Source organism: Doryrhamphus excisus, linkage group LG14 (genome assembly GCF_037039965.1).
Source record: "Doryrhamphus excisus strain RoL-2023G ecotype Guam linkage group LG14, RoL_Dexc_Guam_v1.1, whole genome shotgun sequence".
NCBI classification, from domain to species: domain Eukaryota; kingdom Metazoa; phylum Chordata; class Actinopteri; order Syngnathiformes; family Syngnathidae; genus Doryrhamphus; species Doryrhamphus excisus.
The window spans coordinates 5,468,266-5,496,251 of record NC_136370.1 but is presented as its reverse complement, the minus strand read 5'-3'; the positions used below and the strand labels follow the sequence as shown (position 1 = coordinate 5,496,251).

The following is a 27,986-nucleotide window of genomic DNA, read 5'->3' as shown; positions in this document are numbered from 1 at the left end:
GATGCTTTTGCTCGCTCCTCAGCTGCGATAAAATGTTCAAATATAATAAAAGTTGAATCAGCGTTATTTATGTTGCGCTGCAGGTTGATGCTGAGGTCGGCTCTGTTGCACAGGAAGTAGACGAGGCTCTGCGGATCTTACAAGAACGGGTATTGGTCCTTTTTGTTCAGTTTTATATCAGTAACATCGCTTCAAATAATAATGCTCCAACATAATTTGGGAGGTATTAGTTATGTTTATTTTTATGGCTATGGTTTGCAGCGAGGCTTTTTGGAATATTTTATCTCACTCGTGTATCAAATTAGGGTTGCCAAAATATGAGGACCTGCTCTCAGTATGATGCAGTGTTGTACACCACTGCAAAGTACAACTATAATAATGAACACATTGTTTTTTATGCATTTTTATATACAGTAAAGTCTCGTTATATCAATATTCTCGGGAGTCGGAAAAAATACCGATATAACCGGACTATCCATATGTCCGATCCTGTGCCGAACTGCATTAAAAGTGGGCAATAATGCACTCGACATTGTTCTATAGTATAGAACAATGTCGAGCAGCTTAAATCAATCTTTGCTTAAGGATTTCAATACCAAAAAAGAACACGGCGAACGGCTGCTTCCAGTCAACTTTATTTTTCACACTTCCACCACCAGAGCACAGCACACACACCGATTCCCGCACTTCCTGGTTCACAGGTCATGCTCAACCCGCCCCATATACCTGGCCAAACACATGCCTGCAACAGAAGAACCAATGAACGCCAGCATGTACATATGAAAAACAGTGATTATTGCAAGCGATAAAAAGATATCTGAATACAACACAATTAAATACATGTATTTGTACGCTTGTGTCTTCGTTGGAATAGGTGTGTATGTTATGTCAGTTGGTTCTTCTGTTGCAGGCATGTGTTTGGCCAGCTATGTGGGGCGGGTTGAGCATGACCTGTGAACCAGGAAGTGCGGGAATCGGTGTGTGTGCTGCGCTCTGGTGGTGGAAGTGTGAAAAATAAAGTTGACTGGAAGCAGCCGTTCGCCGTGTTCTTTTTTGGTATTGAAATCCTTAAGCAAAGATTGATTTAAGCTGCTTTTGTATCGATATAAGCAGACCAAATTGGCTGGCGGGAAATGAAAAGGGCATCGTAGTAACCGGATTATCATAATAACCGGGTATCGTACTAACGGAACTAATTATATCATAAAAGACTAGAAATTTGCCGGGAAATGAAAATAGTATCGTAATAAGCAGTACTTCAATATAACCGATATCGATATAACGAGACTTTACTGTATTTGTGGTGTACTTCTCTTTCTCTTTGGGCTTTTCCCTTCAGGGGTTGCCACAACAAATCAATATCCTCCAATCAACCCTGTCTTCTGCATCTGCCTCTCATACACTACCCTCATGTCCTCCTTCACGACATCCATAAACCTCCTCTTTGGTCTTCCTCTACGCCTCCTACCTGGCAGCATCCTTCTACCTATATATTCAGTATCTCTCCTCTGGACATGTCCCAACCAAGGCCTCTAACATGTAATGTCCCTCTGATGTACTCCTTCCTGATCCTATCCATCCTGGTCACTCCCAATGAGAATGTCAGCATCTTCATGGTAATGGGAATGATAATGGTTTAATTTCATTTTCATTTGAACATGCATCAGGTTACAATTGAGTGCATCATCCAGACCAAACCACACCGGATCTCACCGCAGTTTTGTAATCCTTTACTTTGAATAAAAAATAACTGACTTTGTCACACAAAAGAAAATCACTAAAAACATTGACTGTATTGGCCAAAATAATATTTACACAGTATTATAGATGACAAGAAAATTAATTCAAATACATTTTAGATGAAAAACTAATTAAGTAAAATGCATAGGCCTCTATTGTGTAACTGCTTTTACACATCGTGACCTACATTGGGATGGTTTTGAATCAAATCAACTTTATTTGTAGAGCACTTTTCCTGCAAAGACATGCAACACAAAGTGCTTTACATAATTGAAAACAATTACCACAATTAAAAGGAAAAGTGTTTTATGAACAGATATTTGATAAATACATTTTCTGTATATATGCAGCCCTTGATGTCAAATATTTGGACACCTCTGTTATGATATGATTTGTTTTTATTTCCTGTATTGTGACAGTTGCATCATGCATTAGTCCATGTTGTGGTGTGGAGTTCAAATCAACACAAGGACACGTGAGTGCTTTGCTCTGAAAAACACAATAAAATACAACTGCTATGCACAATCAAGACTGTACTGTATTTTTTTTGCTTTCATAGCACGTGCATAGCCGCTAATAATCACCCAAATGGTCGCCTATGTGAAGCCGCTCTTGTGCAAAGAATGCAGGTAAAGAACATTTCCTTGTTGCGTTATTTGGATTTTTCTACTTTTTCACCAACGGGTCTTCTTGTCAGGATTCCTTGCACGGTGTGTTGGAACATTCCAAGTGGCACCGAAGGAACTTTACCGCTCTGCTGCAGCCGCTACCACTTATCCTGGAGGACACCTCAGTGAGTATATAATGGTGTGAGTCTAAATACTGTCTAATACGACATAAGGACCACTGAGGTGTTCTTATTTGTTTCTATTTAGGATGACACCTTGTCTGACGTAAGCAAACTGGCTGTGCAGCTGTGGGAAAGCATGGTAAGCAAGACTGTGTTGAGAGTGGGCTATAATTATAGTACATAACTACTATAACTACTCCTATAACTACTATATACAGTACTATACAGTGGTGTGTGCCCACTTCCTGATTTCTTTTTTGTGTATGTTTTCACACGTAAATGTTTCAGATCATCAAACCCATTTAAACATTAGTCAATGACAACACAACTGAACAAAATGCATTTTTTAATTCATTCATTCATTCAATTTCTACTGCTTTTTCCTCACGAGGGTCGCGGAGGGTGCTGGAGCCTATCCCAGCTGTCTTTAGGCGAGAGGCGGGGTACACCCTGGACTGGTCGCCCGCCAGCCAATCACAGGGCACATATAGACAAACAACCATTCACACTCACATTCATACCTATATGGACAATTTGGAGTCACCAATTAACCTAGCATGTTTTTGGAATGTGGGAGGAAACCGGAATACCCGGAGAAAACCCACGCATGCACGGGGAGAACATGCAAACTCCACACAGAGATGGCCGAGGGTGGAATTGAACCCATTTTTTAAATCAAAATTTTTATTTTTTTATTAAAAAATCCAAACCTAATGAGCCTGTGTGAATCCTCATTAAAACATAACTGAGATTGAGCTATTATCTACAAATGGCAAAAACATGGCACAGTGGTGAACCTTCCCAGGAGTGGCCGCCCAACCAAAATGACCCCAAGAGTGCAGACAAGACTCATCCAAGAGGTCACAAAAGACCCCATGACAACATCCAAAGAACTGCATCCTCACTTGCCTCAGTTAAGGTCAGTGTTCATGACTCCACCATAAGAAAGTAAGAAAGACACTGACCAAAATTGGCCTGCATGGGAGAGTTCCAAAACCAAAACCACTGCTGAACAAAGGAACATGAAGGCTGAAGACCTTTGGGGAAATACTCTGTGGTCTGATGAGACCTTTTTATAAGGTGTGTGTCCCATTATATCTGGTGTAAAAGTAACAGAAAATATCAACAGTAAAATATGGTGGTGGTAGTGTGATGGTCTTGGGCTGTTTTTCTGCTTCACAACCGTGGAAGACTTGCTGTGATAAATGGAACCATGAATTCTGCTGTCTACCAAAAAATCCTGAAGGAGAATGTCCGGCCATCTGTTGGTGACCTCAAACTGAAACCAACTTGGTTCTGCAACAGGACAAAGAACCAAAACACACCAGCATGTCTGCCGCTGAACGGCTGAAAAAAGCCTGACCTGGATACTATTGAGACTAAGAGACTCATTACAAGCTATTGCAAACACTTGATTGCAGTTGTTGCTGCTAAGGGTGGCCCAACCAGCTATTAGCTTTAGGGGGCAATCACTTTTTCACACAGGGCCATGTAGATTTGGATTTTTTTTCTTATTTAATAATGAAAAATCATTTAAAAAGTGAGGGCTGCACGGTATTCGAGTGGTTAGCGCGCAGACCTCACAGCGAGGAGACCAGGGTTCAATTCCACCCTCGGCCATCTCTGTGTGGAGTTTGCATGTTCTCCCCGTGCATGTGTGGGTTTTCTCCGGGTACTCCGGTTTCCTCCCACATTCCAAAAACATGCTAGGTTAATTGGCCACTCCAAATTGTCCATAGGTATGAATGTGAGTGTGAATGGTTGTTTGTCTATATGTCCCCTGTGATTAGCTGGCTACCAGTCCAGGGTGTACCTCGCCTCTCGCCCGAAGACAGCTGGGATAGGCTCCAGCACCCCCACGACCCTTGTGAGGAAAAAGCGGTAGAAAATGAATGAATGAATTCTAATATTTAAATTTGCTGGATGAGTTGAAACTTAAGTGTAATAAACATGCAAATCACACCATTGTTGTTTCTACAAAGTATAAATGGAACTTATTTTGTTCTGTCATTTTGAGCTCAAAGCAAAAGTAAAACAAGGTAACAATGAAACTTTATTGCTCTTTAAGGTAGATTAGATTTATCAAGAAGATTTAAAGATGAACAGGATGATGGCCGCGTTCTGACTTTGTCCACTTTTGCTCTTTGGTGTCATCACTGGCCCGTCTCCAGCTTCAGCCATCATCCAGTCCAGCAGGGGTCAGCACTTGTCCAACGCAGGTTAGTATCACCTATCCCCAAACTGCTATGAGCGTCGAATGATATGACGTGTCAGGTGACTGTCCTTGCTCTGTGATCCCAGGAACGACCTTACCTGAGGACGCAGGTCAATTCACCCCACAACACACAGGAAGTGAATAACAGGGCTGCTCTGCAAACAGACCAGGTGATTAATCAGTTTAAATGAGGTATTCGGTACAAATTTAAAAGGTGTGTATTAAGACTGTTATTTTACAGTTTTGTGTTTTTTATATTAATGTTATTATATTTATTTATGTGTTGTTTTTATATTGTATTGCTATTTATTATCATTGTTAAAATATTATATTTACTTTATTTAGGTTTTCTATGTATTTCCCTGTCTTATTTATATGGTATTCTTATGTATTATCATGATAACTTATTATAATGCATTCTTTACATTTTTTATGTACAATATTGTATTATTATGCATTATAATTATTATATTTAATTCCTAATAATTATTTTTAGATGTGTTTCCCTGTTTTATTCATATTGTATTGCTAATTATTATAGTTATTAAAACAGAATATTTATTTTAGTATTTAGCATTTTCATTTTTATTATGTATTTTATTTATATTGTATTTTTATGCATCGTAATTATGAACATATTATAATAATATTTATTTTAGATTAGGTTATTAAATATTTTTATTATAAAATGTTATTATAAAATATTTTCATTATAGCAATACATAAAGATTTTAATGTATTTGTTTAATATTTGTATGTATTTATGTTGTATTATGTATTATAATTATTTAATAATAATAATAATAATAATAATAAGAAGAAGAAGAAGAAGAAGAAGAAGAAGAAATGATGATTAATTAAACTTATTAATTTTGTTTAAATATTGTAATAATATACATACTTTAAATATAATGTAATATAAATACAACAGTGAAACAAATAATGTAAAAAATTATGTATTAAGCGTTATCAATAATAAAAATGACAAAAATAAATAATATCTAATCGACAGGGGATTTTGGACCACATGGGGAAAAAAATCCCATCCTCTTACGTTTTAATTTTTTTACCAATTATGTCCTAATTTTTCCCTCCAATACGTGGCCCCCGTGTTGTATGTGTAGCTCATGTATACTTCACGTGTAAATACTTAATATATAAATATGAGTGTTCTTTAGGTCATGGGAACTGAGATACCCTGCACAGACCACCATCCATCTCCATCAGCACCAAACTCAGGTACTCAAAAATCCCAACACGATGACCCAATCCAACTTTTACACCAGCGACTCTGGTGTGCAGTTCATGAGCTCAGACCCGCAGATGTCAAGGTGGTGGCGGCAGTGGGCGACTCTCTGACGGTCAGTGTCTGCGACTCAACGCTCTCACATCGACACATCAGCAAACATCTGGCTGATTCTTTCCCTCCTGGATTGGATGTTGTGTTTTCTCTCCATAGGCAGGCAACGGCGTGGGTGCAAAGTCGGACAACCTTCTGCTGGTGATCAATGAGTATAGAGGACTGTCATGGAGGTGACATGAGTGTCTTTTCGCAATTGTGTTGCATATTTTTCTTATGTGGGCTTTTATGTGTTTATTTTCAGCATCGGCGGAGATGAAAACATCACCACGGTCACCACTCTTCCAAGTACGTATTCATCCTTTTATTTCAGCTTCATGAACTCAACAAAACAATGATACAATATATATCATACATTTTTATTATTGCTATTAATATAATCAAATATTTTATTGTAGTATTTCTTTCATTTTTTGTATTATATGTGTCATCATTTTTCAGATATTTATGATAAATACAATAATTTTTTGATAATATTCAAATAAAAGTTAAAAATATTTATAAAAAATATTAAAAATACTTTATTTTTATCAGAAATGCAATAATTTCTAATGCATAATTTTTCCATGAATATGTTATATTTAAAATTATTATTTTAATTATTTTATTAGAAGAAACCACAAAAAATGATATTTGCGGCCTAAAATAATGGACATACACAAATGAAAAATAATAAATATATATTTATTCATACAGTATGTTAAAAAAAAGTCTTCAAGGACGATGTAGACACTTCTAAAATGGTAACCGCTGATCCTCTAGTATTTCTTTCATTTTTTGTATTATATGTATCATAATTTTTCAGATATTTATGATGAATACAATAATTTTTGATAATATTCACATAGTCTGTCTTTAAAATATTTTATTTTTTTATTAGAAATGCAATAATTTCTAATGCATATTTTTTCCATGAATATTTTATATTCAAAATTATTGTTTTAATTAATTTATTAGAAGAAACCACATTATTTTCATGTTATTATGAAATTATATTTATTCATTCATTCATTTTCTATTTTATGAATATTAAAATAAAATTATTTTATAAGATTTAATTCTAACTGAAGGGAGAGGATGATGATATTTGTGGCCCAAAATAATGGACATACACAAATGAAAAATAATAAATATATATTTATTCATACAGTTTGTAAAAAAAAAAAAAACTTCAAGGACGATGCAGACACTTCTAAAATGGTAACCGTTGATCCTCCCGAGGGTCGCGGGCGAGAGGCAGGGTACACCCTGGACTGGTGGCCAGCCAATCACAGGGGAGAACATGCAAACTCCACACAGAGATGGCCGAAAGGGGATTCGAACCCACATTTCATAGCTGTGTGGCCTGCGCTCTAACCACTCTGACATGCACACAATCCAACATGTCTAAAAAGGACATACCACATCTCAGCAATTACTACTATGTATACTGTATATATACTGTATACTGATGATACTCCAAATTGTCAAATGTGCGCGTGCAGACATCCTGAGGGAGTTCAACCCTTCTCTGACGGGCTTCTCACAGGGAATCGGCAAAGCCGACTCTCCGGACGCCTTCCTGAACCAGGCAGTAGCCGGAGCCAAGAGTGGGTCAGTCATCCTCACTTCCTACTTCCAACTTTGTTGTACTCTCGTTACGAATGAATGCAGCCTTTGTGGGCCTTACTGAACATCCTATTTTTTGGACTGATTTTTCACTCTGAGCTAAACTTTATTCCACATACCAAAAATATAACAAAAATAGGTTTTTATCACGTTAAGAACATAGCCAGAGTCCGCCCGTTTCTCTCTCAGGCCAGTACGGAGGTGCTAATGCATGTATTTATTTACTGTCGCTTAGATTACTGTAATACCCTGCTCTCTGGTCTTCCATAAAAGAGTATTTTAAACCTCCAATTATTACAGAACTCAGCCGCACGCGTGCTGACGAGGACCAGAGGGCGGGAGCACATTACGCCGGTTTTAAAGTGGCTACATTGGCTCCCCGTCCGCTTCAGGATGGATTTTAAGATTCTCTTACTGGTTTTTAAATGTCTTAACGGCCTTAATGGCACCTTCTTATTTATCTGATCTGCTTTTACCATATCAACCCCCACGGACCCTGCGGTACTCCGGCACTGGCCTTTTAACAATACCAAAACCCAGAACTAAAGGCAGCATTTAGCCACTATGGCCCCCACCTGTGGAACAGCCTTCCGGAGAGCCTTTTTAATCAGGCTTTTAACTTATATTTTTAAACTTTTCTTACGTTTTTATCTTTTTAGTCCTATTTTATGCTCTTATTCTTTAGCTTTTAACTACAGTATTTCCTCAAGGGGGGTCCTCTACACTGTCGGGTCTGCTAAGGGGGTGCCATCCTTGGGTCCCCTCGACCCGGCCGGCTGGGGGTTCCTCCCTTTGATGTGGGGGTCCGCCCGTCTGTCGGAGTCGGGGGGCCCGGGTGCTGCCTGCGGCTCCTCCCAGTGTGGACGGCCCCAAAGGTGGCGTTTCCTTGATCCTCAGTGCCATGCCATGTCTCCCTACTGTGTGTGATTGTGTGTGTGTGATTGTGTGTGTGTGTGTGTCTAGTATGGAGGATGGGAGGGAGGGGCTTTCTTTGTAATTGTTTTTCTTTTTAATTGTGGTAATTGTTTTTAATTCTGTAAAGCACTTTGTGTTGCATGTCTTTGCAGGAAAAGTGCTCTACAAATAAAGTTGATTTGATTTGATTTAAATGTTGCTTTCATTTAAAACAGTCTTTTCTGTTTTCTGTTTTTTTACAGTGACGTGGTGCAACAAGTGCGCACCCTAGTGGCTAAAATGAAAAATGACACGGTAATATAAAGAAGTCCACTAAAGTAATGATGCCGGTGATAATAATAACAACAATAGTCATGTTGATTGCAGAGAATTGATTTCCACAAGGACTGGAAAGTGATCACCATGTTTATTGGTGGCAATGACATATGTGACTTCTGCACAGACAGCGTGAGCATTTATTATTTTTTTTACAATTAAAACACAGCTTTGGTATGAATGTGGACTCTTAGCACATGTTTTATTTCCCCTCAGGTGTTCTTCTCACCCAGGAACGTGGCCGGCCGTATCCGTCAAGCTCTGGATATACTCCACCATGAAGTATGATTGCCCTTCACATGCACAAAAACCTGTGATCTTTAAGTTTACGAGCTCTGCTTCCCGTCCGTGAAGGTGCCACGTGCGTTGGTCAACCTGGTAGAGCTGTTGAACATTATACCTCTGCGTGATCTGCATAAAGATAACACTCTGGGCTGCCCCACCTGGTTTGTCAGGTCTGCAATGATTGCCGTTATCCGAGTTAAACATCGTTTTGTCGCTGCAATTAACGTCAGGTTTCATGTTTTTATGTTGCAGAATAGTTTGCCCCTGCGTACTGAAGCCAAGGGATGGCTCAGATGAACTCCGGAAGGTCAACGAATACAGTAGAGCTTATCAGGTACATACTGTAAATCAGGGGTCTCAAACTCAATTTACTTGGGGGTCACTGGAACTAGGGTCTGGGCAAAGCTGGGCCGCATCAGGTTTTCAAAAAAAAACAAAACGCATTTATTAAAAACAGAAAAATATACAAACTTTTTCAGTGCTTTGGTTCCGATTTTCTACAAGAAAAGCTCTGATAAAACATTCCACTGTTCTCAAATATCTTCATTTTTATTTTTCTGCACAAAATAAGATGAAAAATAAATAAACAAATCAAGAATAAAGAAAATCAATCAGTAATAAATAAATATAATAATAATAATAAAACGGCAAATAATAAAAACTTAAGAAACCACATATAGTTGCTGGGTAGACAAATTATTTTTTTCAGATTAAAATGAACAAAGCATTATTAGAGCCCTGTAGACATGACAAAACACGACTATAGTCACATTTATACTCTTTTTATTTACAACATATTGTGCAACTGCAGGGTCTTGAGACACATGCTAACTCGCAAACTAGAGAGCTAGCGACCTAAACGGTAGCCTTCAAGTTATTTCCTTTAAACTTAAATAGCCAAAAACTTACCACTTCCACACGGATAGGGAGGATAACTATTAACAGTTATTTAACCTTTAACATGAACATTAATCAAACGTAATAATTTTTTCTGGGTACATGATACCATACAGCATCCATATCAAACTTGCGCTGGCCGCACTAACATTAAACTTTCATATCAAGGCGGGGGCCTCAAACTAGTGTCCTGCAGGCCACATTTGGCCCACAGGCCGCATGTTTGAGACCCCAGCTGTAAATACTTGGACAGTGATGCCTTGGTTAACCTCTTTAATCCATTCCAGAAGGCCCAACTCAAACCAAAACAGACTCTAACCAAATCAAATTTTCTCATGGAAAATAATACTACACATTTTATTGATAATAATTATAGCTTTAGGGCTGCACGGCGGACGAGTGGTTAGCACACAGACCTCACAGCTAGGAGACCAGGGTTCAATTCCACCCTCGGCCATCTCTGTGTGGAGTTTGCATGTTCTCCCCGTGCATGCGTGGGTTTTCTCCGGGTACTCCGGTTTCCTCCCACATTCCAAAAACATGCTAGGTTAATTGGCCACTCCAAATTGTCCATAGGTATGAATGTGAGTGTGAATGGTTGTTTGTCTATATGTGCCCTGTGATTGGCTGGCTGGCCACCAGTCCAGGGTGTGCCTTGCCTCTCGCCCGAAGACAGCTGGGATAGGCTCCAGCACCCCCCTCGACCCTTGTGAGGATAAGCGGTAGAAAATGAATGAATGAATGAATTATAGCTTTACATGCTGAAAATAACGAATGAACCCTTTGACTGCTTTTGTTTTCTTCCCAGCATGCAATGCGAGAACTGGTCGACTCGGGCCGTTATGACACACACGACAACTTCACCGTAGTACTGCAGCCTTTCTTCAGAGAGGTTTTCCTTCCTACTTTGGAAGTAAGAGAAGACGCACTTCCTAATGTCCTTTCCCACACTCATGCGCTTCCTTTCTTCCCTGTTGGTTCTTTGAAGGACGGAAGGCCGGATCGCTCCTACTTTACCCCCGACTGTTTTCACTTGAGCCAGAGAGCTCACACTCTAATGGCTAGAGCGTTGTGGAATAACATGGTAGGGAATTTGGCTTGTATGGTTTCATGTTTCCTAATAAATCATTCATCTTTTATGGTGTTGTAGTTGGAGCCAGTGGGAAATAAAACCTTCACTCAAGACTTCATGGCTGGGTTTGATTTAAAGTGTCCCTCTCAGGTGGAATGTTTGTTGGCTAAATTGACTAAATACGCAGATCTACCAACGTTTTTGTCTCAATGCCATTTTCTGTCTCCATTAGGCTGTTCCGTTCTTTAGAACGGCGGCCAACAGCAACTACACCTTTCCGGGGCCTCCGCCGACTCCTCCTCCAGTGACGGTAGGTTGTCTCTGTGTCCTATTTATGATGAATTTCATCTTTGTTTGAATTATTTTTTAACATTAATTAACATTAATTATGTTATTTTGTGGTTTTCCAGAACTGGGGCAGCGACTTCTCCTGTCTTAACACGCACCCGTCTGACTCTGTGCCCACTTCAGGTAAAACTAAGACAATCTGACGCATGAGAGCCGTTACTACAATATCCAGCCCGTGTCTTTTTATGCAGAACTCAGCAAAGTGAGATATTGTCACGTGTGGCACAACAATCTGCAATCGGATCATTAGATGATCGTGATGATGTCAGCGCCATTTTGTGTTGCTTTATACAAAACCATCACATGGAAAAAAGTCTTTTTCAGAGTGTGAAATGGGCTTTTGATGCGACTTACAAAGGTGGAAAATTGGCAGGTCAACTTCATACCTCCATTCCATGTAGATGCATAGCCTTGACTTGGGGAAAAAAGCAAACAACCATTCACACTCACATTCATACCTATGGACAATTTGGAGTGGCCAATTAACCTAGCATGTTTTTGGAATGTGGGAAGAAACCGGAGTACCCGGAGAAAACCCACGGGGAGAACAGGAGAACATGCAAACTCCACACAGAGATGGCCGAGGGTGGAATTGAACCCTGGTCTCCTAGCTGTGAGGTCTGCGCGCTAACCACTCGACCGCTGTGCCGCCCGGAAATGTAAACAATGCTCCAAAAAAAAGGTAAAAGTGACAAAAAGGCCAAAAATAGTTAGTGTAAAAGAGGTAATTTTCTGAGAGAACTTTAGAGAATAAAGTTGTAAAGTTACGAGAAAAAACAAGTCATAATTTACAAGAAAAAACGCTTACGAAAATAATGTAGTAAATTTACAAGACTAAGCATGTTTTTTCTTCTTCCTGAGGAAGTATTATGAAGAATTATGAATAAAAATATTCAGAGATTTTGAGAATAAAGTTGTCCATTCATGAGAATAAAGTTGTACTTTTACGAGAAAAACAAGTCGTAATTTTAAAGCTTACAAGAATAAGGTCGTAAATTTACAAGCATTTTTTTTTCTTCTTCCTGAGGAAGTATTATGAAGAAGTATTAAGACCACATTGAAAGCAAAAATATTCAGAGATTTTGAGAATAAAGTCATAAATTTCTGAAAAAAACAATTATTAAAGCTTACGAAAATAACGTAGTAACTTTATGAGAAGAAATCTTTTTTTCTTCTTCCTGCGGAAGTATTATGAGGAAGTGCCATATTGAAAAAAATAAGCTGAGATTTTGAGAATAGAGCCGTAAATTTATGAGAATAAACTTGTAAATTTACGAGAAAAATAAGTCTAATTTCTTCTTCCCGAGGAAGTATTACGAGGAAGGGCCATATTGAAAAAAAATATTGTAAGATTTCAAGAATAAAGTTGTAAATTTCTGAGAATAAAGTTGTACATTTGCGAAAAATACAATTGTAATTTTACGAGAGAAAAAACCAACAGGGTAAAATGTTTTTCAGACAGTGTGATGATGTTTCTGCTACTACCTCTAAAGGTGGACCATATCTGGGTCAATACCTTGTACTTACTGTTCCAGAAGAATGAATGGAATGGAAAAATGAATGACTGGCATCTCGTGTTAGCTCACAGGGTACGACCAGCAGACATCAAGGTGGTTGCCGCTTTGGGCGACTCGGTCACAGTAAGTTTGCATGAAAACAAACAACATTTTGTGCAAGATGAAAACTAAAAAAATATTTTTTTGTGTGTTAGACTGGTTTTGGCGCTAAGGCAAAGAATCTTCTCCAGCTAAGAACCGAGTACAGAGGAGTATCATGGAGGTAAGCTATGACAATTAATTGCATTTCATTGTTTATGGTTTACTACGTATGATGGAGTATTAGGGCCACATTTTTTTTTTCAAGAATAAAGTTGCAACTTTACAAGACTTAAGTGATATGTGTAATATTGTGAGTTTAATTTCATGAATTTACAATTTTATTCTCATAGTATTATGACTTTTTTCTTAGAAATATACTTTCTTTCTCTGAAATGTGTGAATTTATTCTTGTAAATTTCTGTTTTTTCTCATAATTTTATGATTTTTTTGTGGATTTATTACATGTTTTCTTGTCAATTTAGGACTTTATTCTCATAATATTTTTTTCTCAGAAATTTACCATTTTTTTCCTCAAAGATTTTATCACTCTATTCTTCTGAATTTTGATTTTTTTTTCTCACAATTTTATGAATTTTTTCTTGTGGATTAATGACTGTTTTATTGTAAATTTACGACTTTATTTTCTTAATATTATAACTTTTTCTGAAAAATTAAAAAAAAAATTCTCAGAAATTAATTACTTTATTCTTGTAAATTTAGATTTTTTTCTGAATTTTAATATTTTTTTCTCACAATTTTATGATTTTTTCCTTGTGGATTAATGACTGTTTTCTTGTAAATATACGACTTTATTCTCTTAATATTATGACTTTTTCTGAGAAATTTACCATTTTTCTTTCAGAAATTAATGACTTTATTCTTGTAAATTTTGATTTTTTTCTGAATTTTGATTTTTTTTCTCACAATTTTATGAATTTTTCCTTGTGGATTAATGACTATTTTCTTGTAAATATCTGACTTTATTCTCTTAATATTATGACTTTTTCTGAGAAATTTACCATTTTTCTCTCAGAAATTAATGACTTCATTCTTGTAAATTTTGATTTTTTCTGAATTTTTTTTTTTCTCTCACAATTTTATGAATTTTTCCTTGTAGATTAATGACTGTTTTCTTGTAAATATACGACTTTATTCTCTTAATATTATGACTTTTTCTGAGAAATTTACCATTTTTCTTTCAGAAATTAATGACTTTATTCTTGTAAATTTTGATTTTTTTCTGAATTTTTACTTTTTCTCTCACAATTTTATTATGTTTTCCTTGTGGATTAATGACTGTTTTCTTGTAAATATCCGACTTTATTCTCTTAATATTATAACTTTTTCTGAGAAATTTACAATTTTTTCTCAGAAATTAATGACTTTATTCTTGTAAATTTTGATTTTTTCTGAATTTTTATTTTTTCTCTCACAAGTTTATGATTTTTTCCTTGTGGATTAATGACTGTTTTCTTGTAAATATCCGACTTTATTCTCTTAATATTATAACTTTTTCTGAGAAATTTACCATTTTTTTTCAGAAATTAATGACTTTATTCTTGTAAATTTTGATTTTTTCTGAATTTTTATTTTTTCTCTCACAATTTTATGATTTTTTTCCTTGTGGATTAATGACTATTTTCTTGTAAATATCCGACTTTATTCTCTTAATATTATGACTTTTTCTGAGAAATTTACAATTTTTTTCTCAGAAATTAATGACTTTATTCTTGTAAATTTCAATATTTTTTTCTCATAATTTTACTTTTTTCTCATGGATTTATGGCTTTTTTTCTCTTAAATTTACGACTCTATGTTCGAAATCAATGTCAAAATTCAATGTGGCTCCAATACTCGTAATAGTCGTAACTGCGTGTTTGTTTCACAGCATCGGAGGAGATCAAACCCTCGACACTGTCACCACCTTAGCCAGTAAGCATGTAATACACATTAATGCCACTAGAGGGCAGAATTGACTGTTAAAATAAAATCCAAAAACATGCTTGCTATTCCAGACATTCTCAGGAAGTTTAATCCAAACCTTAAAGGAGCGTCAAAGGGTCAAGGAAAAAGGAGGAGAGGCTTCAACATGTCCGAGGGAGGAGCCAAAGCCTCGTGAGTTTTATGTAACAGTTCAGTGTTGTCTAGTTATAATAATATATAAAAATAATGTGTTTTATGCAGGGGAATCCCAGAGCAAGTCAGGCGGCTGATTGACAAAATGAAAAATGACACTGTGAGTTTCGGATGTGGCGTCAAAAATTCACATTTTCTAAGGTTTTTATTACCTTTAGGTAGTGTAAGCTACAAAAATATCAATGAATTTCAATGAATATGTCGTGACTCACTAATGTGTAAGTGATGCTATATGGCATATAACACCTCCATGATGCTCTCCATGATGACTTGTTTATTTTACCTTGCCAATGCAAACAGACTGTGGATTTTGAGAAGGACTGGAAGCTGGTGACCCTCTTCATTGGAGGCAATGACCTGTGTCAGTACTGCAACGACCGGGTGAGTTGGAGTGCACGTCAGTTCCTTTCACACAGCCTGAGAAACGGCAAGATTCAGGATTCAGGTTGCAGACATGGTGTGCTGTCACACAGAAATATATAAAGTCCTTTTCAGCACAACGGGGGGGGGAAGCGAGTTTGGGGTGTGATACGTCAAACGCCTGTCTTCACATTGCAGAATGTCCTGACACCCAGGAGCCGTCCCTCCTCTGTTTAGGCTCTGATACTAGCTCGTGTCATGTCGATACGCTGTATCAGGGGTGTCCCAAGTGGGGCCCATTACTGTTTTTTCATTGGCCGGCTGCACATTCTTTAACAAGAAAACCGACGGCGGAATTTCACGACAATAATATTATGAGGAAGATCACTAATGTCATTTGGTAGCATGACGTTCAAATATAAAAAAAGACATTTGTTATTTTTGTAATATTATGAGAAACAAACAAAACATCAAATAAAGTTGGAATTTTGTGAAGTCAAAATATTATATGATTCATATTTATTATTTATGTATGATTAATTATTAATAATATTATATTTAGAAGAAGAAAATTTACAACATAAAAGTTGAAATAGTTAGAATTTTCTTTAACAAAGTCAAAATATTAAGACATAAAGATCAAGAGAAATGGAAAAAAAGTCAGAATTTTACAGGAACAAACTCCTAATAATAGAATAATAGAATAATAATAGAATAAATATAAATATAACAATATAATAAAAATATTTAGAAAGTGATAATATTAATATTAAATATAGTTTAGGAAAATTAAGTTAATAATAAAGTGTGAATAAAGTCAAAATATTATGGGAATAAATTAATGATATTACAAGGAGAACATTTACAAAGATTATTTAAAAAACAGCAAAAATGAAATTAAAAAACAGCAAAAATTAATAATTTTACAAGATGAAGACAAAAGTTTGAGTGAAAGTGGTATTCAAACAAGGTGGAAAAAAAAACACAAATTACAAGAATAAAATTGAAATATAATTGAGGAAAAATAATGTCAACAACAAAAAAATTTTGTCATTTTTGGAAAATTAGGTTGAGGAAAAATGTATAATTTTATGTCAATAAAGTGAAATATTATTGGTCTAAAGTCATATTTTGAGAAAAAAATTATGTAAGAATAAAGTTGAAATATTATGGGAATTAATTAATAATATTACAAGGGAACACTTACAAAGATTATCTAAAAGTTTTGAACAAAATGTGAACAAAAAACAGCAAAAATGAAATAAAAAAACAGCTGTATTTTACGAGGATAAACACAAAATTTTGAGCGAAAGTGGTGAAAGTTTAAACAAGGAAAAAAAAACAAATTACAAGAATTAAATTAAATCAAGAATCCAGAATTCAATTAAATTGAGGAGAAAAAATGTCAACAACAAAATAAAGTTTGTAATTTTTGGAAAATTAGGTCAAGGAAAAATGTACAATTTTACATCATTAAAGTGAAAATATTATGGAAATGAAGTCATCATAATTTGAGAAAAAAAATCAAAAATTATGTAAGAATAAAGTTGAAATATTATGGGAATTAATTAATAATATTACAAGAAGAACACTTACAAAGATTATCTAAAAGTTGCAATATTTGGAAAATGTGAACAAAAACAGCTGTATTTTACTAGGATAAAGACAAAATTTTGAGCGAAAGTGGTGAAAGTTTAAACAAGGAAAAAATATTACTAGAATGAAATTGAAATATAATTTAGGATAAATAATGTCAACAACAAAATACATTTTGTAATTTTTTTAAATTAGGTTGAGGAAAAATGTAACATTTTACGTCATTAAAGTGAAAATTTTATTGAAATAAAGTCATTATATTTTGAGAAAAAAAATACATAAATTATGTAAGAATAAAGTTGAAATATTATGGGAATTAATTAATAATATTCCAAGAATAACACTTACAAAGATTATCTAAAAGTTACAATATTTTGAAAATGTGGACAAAAAACAGCAAAAATGAAATTTAAAGATGGCTGTATTTTACGAGGATAAAGACAAAATTTTGAGCGAAAGTGGTGAAAGTTTTAAACAAATTACAAGAATGAAATTGAAATATAATTGAGGAGAAATATTGTCAACAACAAAATAAAGTTTGTAATTTTTGGAAAATTAGGTTGAGGAAAAATGTAAAATTTTATGTCATTAAAGTGAAAATATTATGGGAATAAAGTCATCATATTTTGAGGAAAAAAAATAGAAAAATTATGTAAGAATAAAGTTAAAATATTTGAAAAATCAACCAAAAAATACTCTACTATTATTCATAATTTCATTTTATTAGTCATACTATTAATCTATAGTTCATCTATAATCACAAAGCTGAGATGCATTTATTCTTGAAAGATACTGTATGTAATGTCTTAGCATATTCCAAAATATCAAAGTGGCCCTTAGAGTGCATCCTTTCATTTTTCATGATGTGCCATTTTTCATTCCCTTGCTGGAAAATATTTGGGACACCCCTGCTCAGCTGCTGTTTTTTTCCGGGCCAGTGTCCTAATAAAAAGCCTATGAAAGTGCAAACAAGTGCAACAAACACCTGCTTCCGTTATGCTCTGTGTAAAAGATGGAAATATGGCGGATCTCGTTGTCGTGTAAAGGCCTTCTCTTCAAGAGTGGTCCAATGATATCAGTCTCCAAATAGGGCAAAGCAGCCTGAGGGAAGAATGGAGCTTTGTGAAGCTTTGTGTAAAATGTTTTTATTGTGTCACAGTGGGACGTGAGCAGACACGGCGTCCTTTGAATGGACGCATTCTGTTCTGTCCTGCTCCTCCTCCGTTTCTTCATCCCCTCCTTCTCCTCTCATTCTTCTTGCACAGCAATAGACCTTGTTTGTTGCGTAAACAACACGCACTTACTCTTACACGCTTCGCTTATTGCGTGTATTAAACTTTTAGTGATAATCGTGTGGAAGATTTTCATCTCATTTTATTAGTGAGTGAACGCTGGGGGGACGTAGTTGACAGGATTTAGCAGCCTTTTTTTCTTCTTCAGTATAATTGGAACTGATGTGGAAATGGGGGTCCATCCTCAGGGCTTCACATCTTCACTCTCATTTTCACTGTATGACTGATAAACACTCTAATGTCTTCTCTATCCACCCTGTCTCCGTCCCTGGCTTCTGGTAGGCCGCGTTGGTGCCATCGTATGCATTATGGTAATGGTAATGGTAATGGTAATGGTAATGGTAATGGTAATGGTAATGGTAATGGTAATGGTAATGGTAATGGTAATGGTAATGGTAATGGTAATGGTTTAATTTCATTTGAACATGCATCAGATTACAATTGAGTGCATCCCATAATCAGTTCACAGTTCCACATGTCCAAAAGGAGTAGGAAGAAGCAAAGCTTATTAAATCCTACCCCTCCATCTGGTACTTTTACAATCACTAACTGTTACATTTGTTCACTTCCTGCTTTCCATAATACAGTTTAAGGGTTTGTATTTTTTTTTATTTTGTAATTTTTTGTCCCGTACCAAAGTACGAGATATGACCGTACAATGTTCTTCCCTGAGATCATATTTCTCCTCTCTTGTAGAGAAGTATTGGATGATATTTTTAGCTAATTGGTTATTTTTAGCCTTATGCATTATTTTAGCTGTTTGAAGATGAACTATATCAGCATTTATAGTGCCCCCTTTGATGTTTTAGGATTTGGGTTGGAAACTGGGCTTAAGTGTCAAGCACAAGGTTGTCAGCAAAAAAAATGTAAATCTGAAAATAATAATTATAATGATAAGGTTGCCAAATTCTGGACAAATAAATAAGGGACACCTTGTTGACACCTAATACGTAATTGTGTGAAACAAATGTACTATTGATGCTAGCTAGCTGGAGCCAGGCAAAATGTGTAAACAGAGATGCTAGAATAGTCAAACTTCGCATCGATAGGCTTAGACTGGGACAAGCTGTCGTCAATTGACTACACATTTCACACACTACCGTTCATTCTCATGGTACTTGTGCGAGTAGATCAAAAATTCACTCCCAACGCAGCCAGAGATCCTGTAAAACTGCAGATGATCTGGCATTTATCCACCTTTGCCTTTTGCAGAAAGCCCAAAGAAGTTGGATACTATCGCAACTGTGTGCGACTCTTGTGCATCCGACACTACCTCATTGTCCGGTCAATGTTGGGGGCAGTCGGACTTGAAAGAAAAGTACAACTACTCCAAATGTTTTTGTATAAATCCATGAGAAAAAAAAGTAAAATTATGAGGAAAAAATCGAAATTTACAAGAATAAAGTCATTAATTTCTGAGAAAAAAATTATACATTTCTCAGAAAAAGTCATAATATTAAGAGAATAAAGTCGTCTATTTACAAGAAAACAGTCATTAATCCACAAGGAAAAAATCATAAAATTGTGAGAAAAAAAAATCTAAATTCAGAAGAATAGAGTGATAAAATTTTTGAGAAAAAATGGTCAATTTCTAAGAAAAAAATCACAATATTACAAGAATAAATTCATAAATTGACAAGAAAAATGTCATAAATCCACAAAAAATCATAAAATTATGAAGAAAAAATAGAAATTTACAAGAATAAAGTCATTAATTTCTGAGAAAAAAATTATACATTTCTCAGAAAAAGTCATAATATTAAGAGAATAAAGTCGTATATTTACAAAAAAACAGTCATTAATCTACAAGGAAAAATTCATAAAATTGTGAGAAAAAAAAATTCAGACAAAAATCGAAATTTACAAGAATAAAGTCATTAATATCTGAGAAAAAAAATTTAAATTTCTCGGAAAAAGTCATAATATTAAGAGAATAAAGTCATATATTTAAAAGAAAACAGTCATTAATCCACAAGGAAAAAATCATAAAATTGTGAGAAAAGAAAATCTAAATTCAGAAGAATAGAGTGATAAAAATTTTTAGAAAAAATGGTCAATTTCTAAGAAAAAAATCACAATATTACAAGAATAAATTCATAAATTGACAAGAAAAATGTCATAAATCCACAAAAAAATCATAAAATTATGAAGAAAAAATAGAAATTTACAAAAATAAAGTCATTAATTTCTGAGAAAAAAATTATACATTTCTCAGAAAAAGTCATAATATTAAGAGAATAAAGTCGTATATTTACAAGAAAACAGTCATTAATCTACAAGGAAAAATTCATAAAATTGTGAGAAAAAAAAATTCAGACAAAAATCGAAATTTACAAGAATAAAGTCATTAATATCTGAGAAAAAAAATTTACATTTCTCGGAAAAAGTCATAATATTAAGAGAATAAAGTCATATATTTAAAAGAAAACAGTCATTAATCCACAAGGAAAAAATCATAAAATTGTGAGAAAAGAAAATCTAAATTCAGAAGAATAGAGTGATAAAATTTTTTAGAAAAAATGGTCAATTTCTAAGAAAAAAATCGCAATATTACAAGAATAAATTCATAAAATTACAAGAAAAATGTCATAAATCCACAAAAATATCATAAAATTATGAAGAAAAAATAGAAATTTACAAGAATAAATTCAAGGGCAGCACGGCGGTCTAATGGTTAGCGCTCAGACCTCACAGCTAGGAGACCAGAGTTCAATTCCACCCTCTCACACAGCCATCTCTGTGTGGAGTTTGCATGTTCTCCCCGTGCATGCGTGGGTTTTCTCCGGGTACTCCGGTTTCCTCCCACATTCCAAAAACATGCTAGGTTAATTGGTGACTCCAAATTGTCCATAGGTATGAATGTGAGTGTGAATGGTTGTTTGTCTATATGTGCCCTGTGATTGGCTGGCCACTAGTCCAGGGTGTACCCCACCTCTCGTCCGAAGACAGCTGGGATAGGCTCCAGCACCCCCCCTTGTGAGGAAAGGCGATAGAAAATGAATGAATGAATTTTTGTATAAATATGATTCTCTGGGAATTCGATCCCAACTGGACTGTTCAGGTTGTCTTAGAAATCCAGTTGTGACTGATTCAACGCCCTGAGAATACAATGACCTGGATGAATAAATAAATATGATGGTTTTTTTTGTTCTCCCAACTAAAGGCCTCCTTGTCACCTCAGAACTTCAGCCACCATATGATAACAAGTTTGGATATGCTCTACAAAGAGGTGAGCTCATTGCCCGGGCAGTTCATGTTTGTGATGGGAAGCTCAACTCCTTTAACTGACTCTTGTTTTGAGTGAGTCACTCACTGAAATGAATCAGGTACTCCATTCACTCGAAAATTGAGTCTTCATCAAGTACCCACGAGTTAGTCAAAGTGGACTCTTGGTCGCGTACCTATGACTCGAGTTAGTGAAGCGCTTGTCTCTGTCAGGTATCTATAAGTCAGTGAAACTTGTGTCGCCACGTAGTACCGGTGACTCAGTGGCACTCGAGTCTTTGCAAGTACCCGTGAGTCAGCAAACACCAGTCTTCATTGAGCACCTGTGAATCAAGTCTTTGTCGATGGCATGTGAGTCAGTGAAACTTGAGTCTTTGTGGAGTACCTATGACTCAATAAAACTCGAGTCTTCGTGCAGTAAGTACCCGTGAGTCAGCAAACATCAACCCTTTGTTTATTACTTGTGACTCAGTGAAACTCCAGTCTTCATCGAGCACCTGTGAATCTGTAACGCTCAAGTCTTTGTCGATTGCATGTGAGTCAGTGAAACTTGAGTCTTCGTGGAGTACCTATGACTCAATAAGACTCGAGTCTTCGTGCAGTAACCGTGAGTCAGCAAAACTCAACTCTTTGTCCACAAACTGTGAGTCAGTGAAACTCAAGTCTTCTTCGAGTCCCCGTGAGTCAGTAAAACTCAAGTCTTCATGGAGTACCCTTGAATCTGTGAAACTTAAGTGCCTGTGAGTCAGTAAAACTCAGGTCTTCATGGAGTACCCTTGAATCTGTGAAACTTAAGTCTTCACCGAGTGCCTTGGAGTACCTATGAGTCTATGAAATGCTCGTCTTTGTCAGGTACCCAACACAAGTCTTCGTGGAGTAACAGTGACTCTGTGAGTCTGTTAAACTTGAGTCTCTGTCTCGTACTAATGAGTCAGTAAAACTTGAGTCTTTGTCAGGTACCGATGCGTCAGTGAAACGCTAGTTTTCATGCAGTACCCATGGCTCGTGAGTCAGTGATACTCGAATCGTTGTCAGGTACCTGTGATGCAGCTTGTGTAAAAGTAGGAAGTAAGTGCATGAGTTAAGCGAGTAACCAGCAGTTTTGAACGACTCGTTCATGACGCGCACATCTTTAGTACATTGTTGCAACGCATACATACTTTGTAGGTTCCTAGGACCATCGTGAACATTCTGGAGATCCTGCAGATTGAAGGCCTGCGTAGGATCAAGAGGGATAGCCTCGGGTGCAACGTGTTACAACCGTACGTTCATCCTTTATTGTTCTATCCGGTGCTTTGTATCTAATTCAAGATTAGACGTTAATAGTAATTTTTTTTGCTAACCATTTTATCTTCAGGTTAGGGTGCCCGTGCTTCATGCTACCTAGTGACGACTCTCTGGAGCTGGCTGAGATCAGGAGGATCAATCGGGAAGTGCAGGTTAGAAAGCTATATACGTATTTGTTGTCATTTTGGCCATCCGTGTGCGTGGAGTCACGCAAGACAGCAGGAAGCGTACCATTTTCAACTTGTTATGGGGGGTTCCATAACGGTTCCACTGCAATCTCTGGAATTGGGGTACATGGTCATGGTTTTATTTCTTTCGTCTTAGTGGCGTACATTCTGTTGGTCTGCTTTTATTATTGTCAGTGTAGCCATATTGTACTGGGCAGCCAGGACAATTTCAGACTCTCGAGCGCAGCATCGTGTTGTGCAGGGGTGTCCAAGCTTTGTACTGAAAAATCAAATGATGCACTTTGATATTTTTACATTTTTAATTTGTTATGAAAAAAACCTGTAAAAATGTAACTCTTTGGTAATTTATTTTGTATAAAAATCCAATTTTGTCAAATAATGTTACTTTTTGCTAAAAAAAATTGTTTTTAAAAAGATTTTTTTTGGTTAAATTTTTTTTTTAGATAAAAAGAAATCTTATTTGTGAAAATGTCATAATTTACTGTAAAATCGATTTTCTCCCTATATTGTTTATAAAAATATATATATTACAGGACAGAGCTTGGTGTTTTTATTAGTTATTAGTGTCAACAGCTTTTTGTTTTGTTTTTGCTCTATTTTTCTTGTTTTTTTAATTTTTATTTCTACACTATGCTGCGGGCCAATAAAAAAACAAGCCACGGGACACACTTTGGACACCCCAACATTGCAGTAAGTTCCATTTTCCGTGCAAAAAACTTGTAAAAATGTAACTCTTTGGTAATTTATTTTGTATAAAAATCCAATTTGGTCAAATAATGTTTGTTTTTAAAAAAGATCTCATTGGTTTTTGTTTTGGTTAAAAACATTTTTTAAAATAAAAAAATCTTATTTGTGAAATGTCATAATTTACTGTAAAATAAATTTTCTCCCTATATTGTTTATAAAAATATATATATTACAGGACAGAGCTTGGTGTTTTTATTAGTTATTAGTGTCAAAAGTTCAGCTTTTTGTCTTGTTTTTGCTCTATTTTTCCTGGTTTTTAAAAATGTTATTTCTATACTATGCTGCGGGCCAATAAAAAAACAAGCCACGGGACACACTTTGGACACCCCAACATTGCAGTAAGTTCAATTTTCCGATCTATGGTTATCGTTCCACTGGGTTTGACTTTGTAACAGTTTGGGTTGTCCTGTCAAAAGCAGATTTCTTTGATGCATGCTAGTCGTGGAGTCTTAGCTAATGAGCAGTCTTTTCCAGATGGAGACAGAGAATTTGGCTCACAGCAGTCGCTATGACAACAGGGAAGACTTTGCCGTGGTGGTGCAGCCCTTTTTTAAAAACTCCATCCTTCCTTTGAATGCCGTAAGCAATCGCTAGCACTTTTATTTAGCACTGAGACTTACCATTCACACGCTTACGCCTTTATGTTTGCTTTCTTCTCCAGGATGGAAGACCTGATGTCACGTACTTCTCTGAGGACTGTTTCCACTTCGCTGAGAGGGGGCATGCTGACATGGCTGTGGCCATGTGGAATAACATGGTAAGGTCTGGCTAGGCCAGGAGGTGAAAGCCTTTGGATGGAACCTCACCACTTCTTCTTTCTCTTTGGGCTTTTCCCTTCAGGGGTTGCCACAGCAAATCAATCTCCTCCATCCAACCCTGTCTTCTGCATCTGTCTCTCCCACACCAACTACCCTCATGTCCTCCGTCACTACATCCATAAACCTCCTCTTTGGTCTTCCTTTACGCCTCCTACCTGGCAGCATCCTTCTACCAATATATTCACTATCTCTCCTCTGGACATGTCCCAACCATCTCAGTCTGGCCTCTCTGACTTTATCTCCAAGGCCTCTAACATGCAATGTCCCTCTGATGTACTCCTTCCTGATCCTATCCATCCTGGTCACTCCCAATGAGAACCTCAGCATCCTCATCTCTGCTACCTCCAGTTCTGCTTCTGAGTCTTTTCATCAGTGGCACTGGCTTTATACCAGGGGTCTCAAACTCAATTTACCTGGGGGCCACTGGAGCTAGGGTCTGGGCAAGGCTGGCCGCATCAGGTTTTCCAAAAAAAAAAACACATTTATTAAAAACAGAAAAATATACAAACTTTTTCAGTGCTTTGGTTCCGATTTTCTACTATAAAATCCCTGATAAAACATTCCACTGTTCTCAAATATCTTAATTTTTATTTTTCTGCACAAAATAAGATGAAAAATAAATAAACAAATCAAGAATAAAGAAAATCAATCAATCAGTAATAAATAATAAATAATAATAAAACGGAAAATAATAAAAACTTAAGAAATCACATATAGTTGGTGGGTAGACAAATGATTTTTTTCAGATTAAAATGAACAAAGCATTATTAGAGCCCTGTAGACATGACAAAACACGACTATAGTCACATTTATACTCTTTTTATTTACAACATATTGCGCAACTGCAGGGTCTTGAGACACATCCTAACTCGCAAACTAGAGAGCTAGCGACCTAAACGGTAGCCTTCAAGTTATTTCCTTTAAACTTAAATAGCCAAAAACTTACCACTTCCACACGGATAGGGAGGATAACTATTAACAGTTATTTAACCTTTAACATGAACATTAATCAAACGTAATAATTTTTTCTGGGTACATGATACCATACAGCATCCATATCAAACTTGCGCGGGCCGCACTAACATTAAACTTTCATATCAAGGCAAGGGCCTCAAACTAGTGTCCTGCGGGCCACATTTGGCCCGCGGGCCGCGTGTTTGAGACCCCTGCTTTAGACCAAACAACATGTCTGGTATCAAGACAGTTTTGTATAGCTTTCCTTTCATTTTAGCTGAAACTCTAATATGATACATCCCGCCTGATGTAGCCTCACCACAAACTGTGGAAATGTGTCTGTTCCAGGGTAGAACTGTTGCCACTAACAGCACGGGCAATGTTTTAGACAACATCTTAACTGTCCTACAAGTGTACGAAGAAGTAAACCACTGTGATATTTCAGGGTATTTTTCATGCATGTTACATGAAAGCGGATATGAGGACATTTGTAGGTTTTTGTGGCTACGCAAACACTTCCTGTTCTATTATCACAGTTTCACTGTTTGCCATCACTGGCACCACTAAGCCAAGGAAAAAGCATAAAAGAGTTTGTGACTCTAGCATTCCACTCTAATATAAATGTTGTTTTTTTTCCCCCAGCTGGAGCCAGTGGGTAAAAAGCAAACATATAATCATTTCACAAACGGCAGAAATCGAATCAAGTGTCCCACAGAGGTATGAAACAATAAATGAATCCCTCACATACTGTCATTTGTTCATCTTCTATACTTATTTTCAATGTATATTGCAGGAGCATCCTTACATTTTCACAAAGGTCAACAGCTTGCCCAGTGTGGACCCGACCACCCCAACCACCACCACCATCACTACCCCAACCACCACCAGCATCACCACCCCAACCACCACCACCATCACTACCCCAACCACCACTACAACATCACCATCCACTCACAGCACAGCACGCCCCGTCACGCCGCCTCATTGTGCCGACAATGTCCCGGTATGGCTGGCTGCGGTGCTGGCTGTCAGCGCTCTCCTCATCGGCTGGGGCCTCACCTGGCTGATGCTCACCTGCAATGCCAAGAGGAGGAAGAGGAGGATGGATACGACAACAGTGGAGATGAAGAGCTCCTTGTTTTAGTCATTAGGCACCCCTGCACAATGAAAAGACACCACTTGACGGACGATAGACCTTTCAAATGGAGCGTTATTATGTCTGTAAAGGCAGACGTTTAATACAGCAGTTCTACTGGAGCTCATGAAGATGCAGGTGGACTTCGTACTTTGTTGTTTTTGTTGTTAAATATATTGACATTACACTACGGTAACATGAAGACAATCAAATGCAAGTACTGTACAATATCCCGCATCACCCAATTTCGCTGTTATGTACTTACAGTATTTTTATTTGAATTATGTATACTCAAAAATTCTAATTAATTCGTACAAATTTTTTACCATTATGTTAAAATTATTTGAATGTTGTAGCTGGTCTAACAACTAATTGATTTACTTAATCAGGCCAAATCAAATAAAAACATTGTCTGCATAAAATACACATATTACTTTCATTTTTATTGCACATTATCTTAATTTACTTGAAATTATGTGGCAATTATGCTCTCTTGGTGTAAATAGATATACAGTATCAACTTTTTCCCCCTAATAATAATGATTGTGTTCCACTTTATTTTTGTGGACATTTTGAATAAATTATTTGATCTCAAAACATCTTAAAGTCAGATTATTTATTAGTATTTTTAGAGTATGTATCTATAAATAAGTAGTCATTTTTTATAATTATATAATTGAATCTTGGGCTCTATTTTCCCAATTGTTTTTTTTTATTAGTTATCATTGTTATTTATTTCTCATTATTAGTAATTAGTATTAACATTTCAGCTTTTCTATTTACATTGTGTCTTTTTCCTGTATTTTGCCCATTTTTTCTGCTTTTTTTTCCAAATAAACTTTTATTTCAATATGCTGTGGGGCACAAATCGCCCCTGCGCCACAATTTGGACACCACTGTTATGTCTTCTATGTGGATTGGAATTATAACAGTAATGCAAAAATAGTGATATATATATATATATATATATATATATGTTATATAATTACAAAAATGTATATTAATATAATGTACATTTCATTTTATCTTGGTAGTAAAAGGCAACGTGTTTGAGCGATAATACAATATATCCAGTAACCGTTAATTTAATGACATGTAGATTAAA

The 27,986-nt window shown here is 36.0% G+C and overlaps 1 protein-coding gene across 1 annotated transcript; it reads left to right on the top strand.

The window, feature by feature from the left end:
* Position 1: 1 nt before the first annotated feature.
* LOC131140681 (phospholipase B1, membrane-associated) lies at positions 2 to 27,291 on the top strand. Its single transcript, XM_078796340.1, has 33 exons — positions 2 to 13; positions 84 to 149; positions 2,160 to 2,215; positions 2,300 to 2,369; positions 4,832 to 4,915; positions 5,924 to 5,984; positions 6,048 to 6,106; positions 6,205 to 6,278; positions 6,350 to 6,393; positions 7,590 to 7,698; positions 8,871 to 8,922; positions 8,995 to 9,075; positions 9,160 to 9,225; positions 9,298 to 9,398; positions 9,481 to 9,562; positions 10,934 to 11,038; positions 11,114 to 11,209; positions 11,276 to 11,347; positions 11,430 to 11,507; positions 11,608 to 11,668; positions 13,127 to 13,185; positions 13,257 to 13,324; positions 15,032 to 15,075; positions 15,159 to 15,258; positions 15,328 to 15,379; positions 15,580 to 15,660; positions 21,691 to 21,756; positions 22,920 to 23,014; positions 23,110 to 23,191; positions 24,449 to 24,553; positions 24,636 to 24,731; positions 26,389 to 26,463; positions 26,540 to 27,291. The coding sequence occupies exons 1-33, from the start codon at positions 2 to 4 to the stop codon at positions 26,888 to 26,890; spliced, it is 2,703 nt and encodes a 900-aa protein (XP_078652466.1). The 3' UTR covers positions 26,891 to 27,291.
* Positions 27,292 to 27,986: the final 695 nt, after the last annotated feature.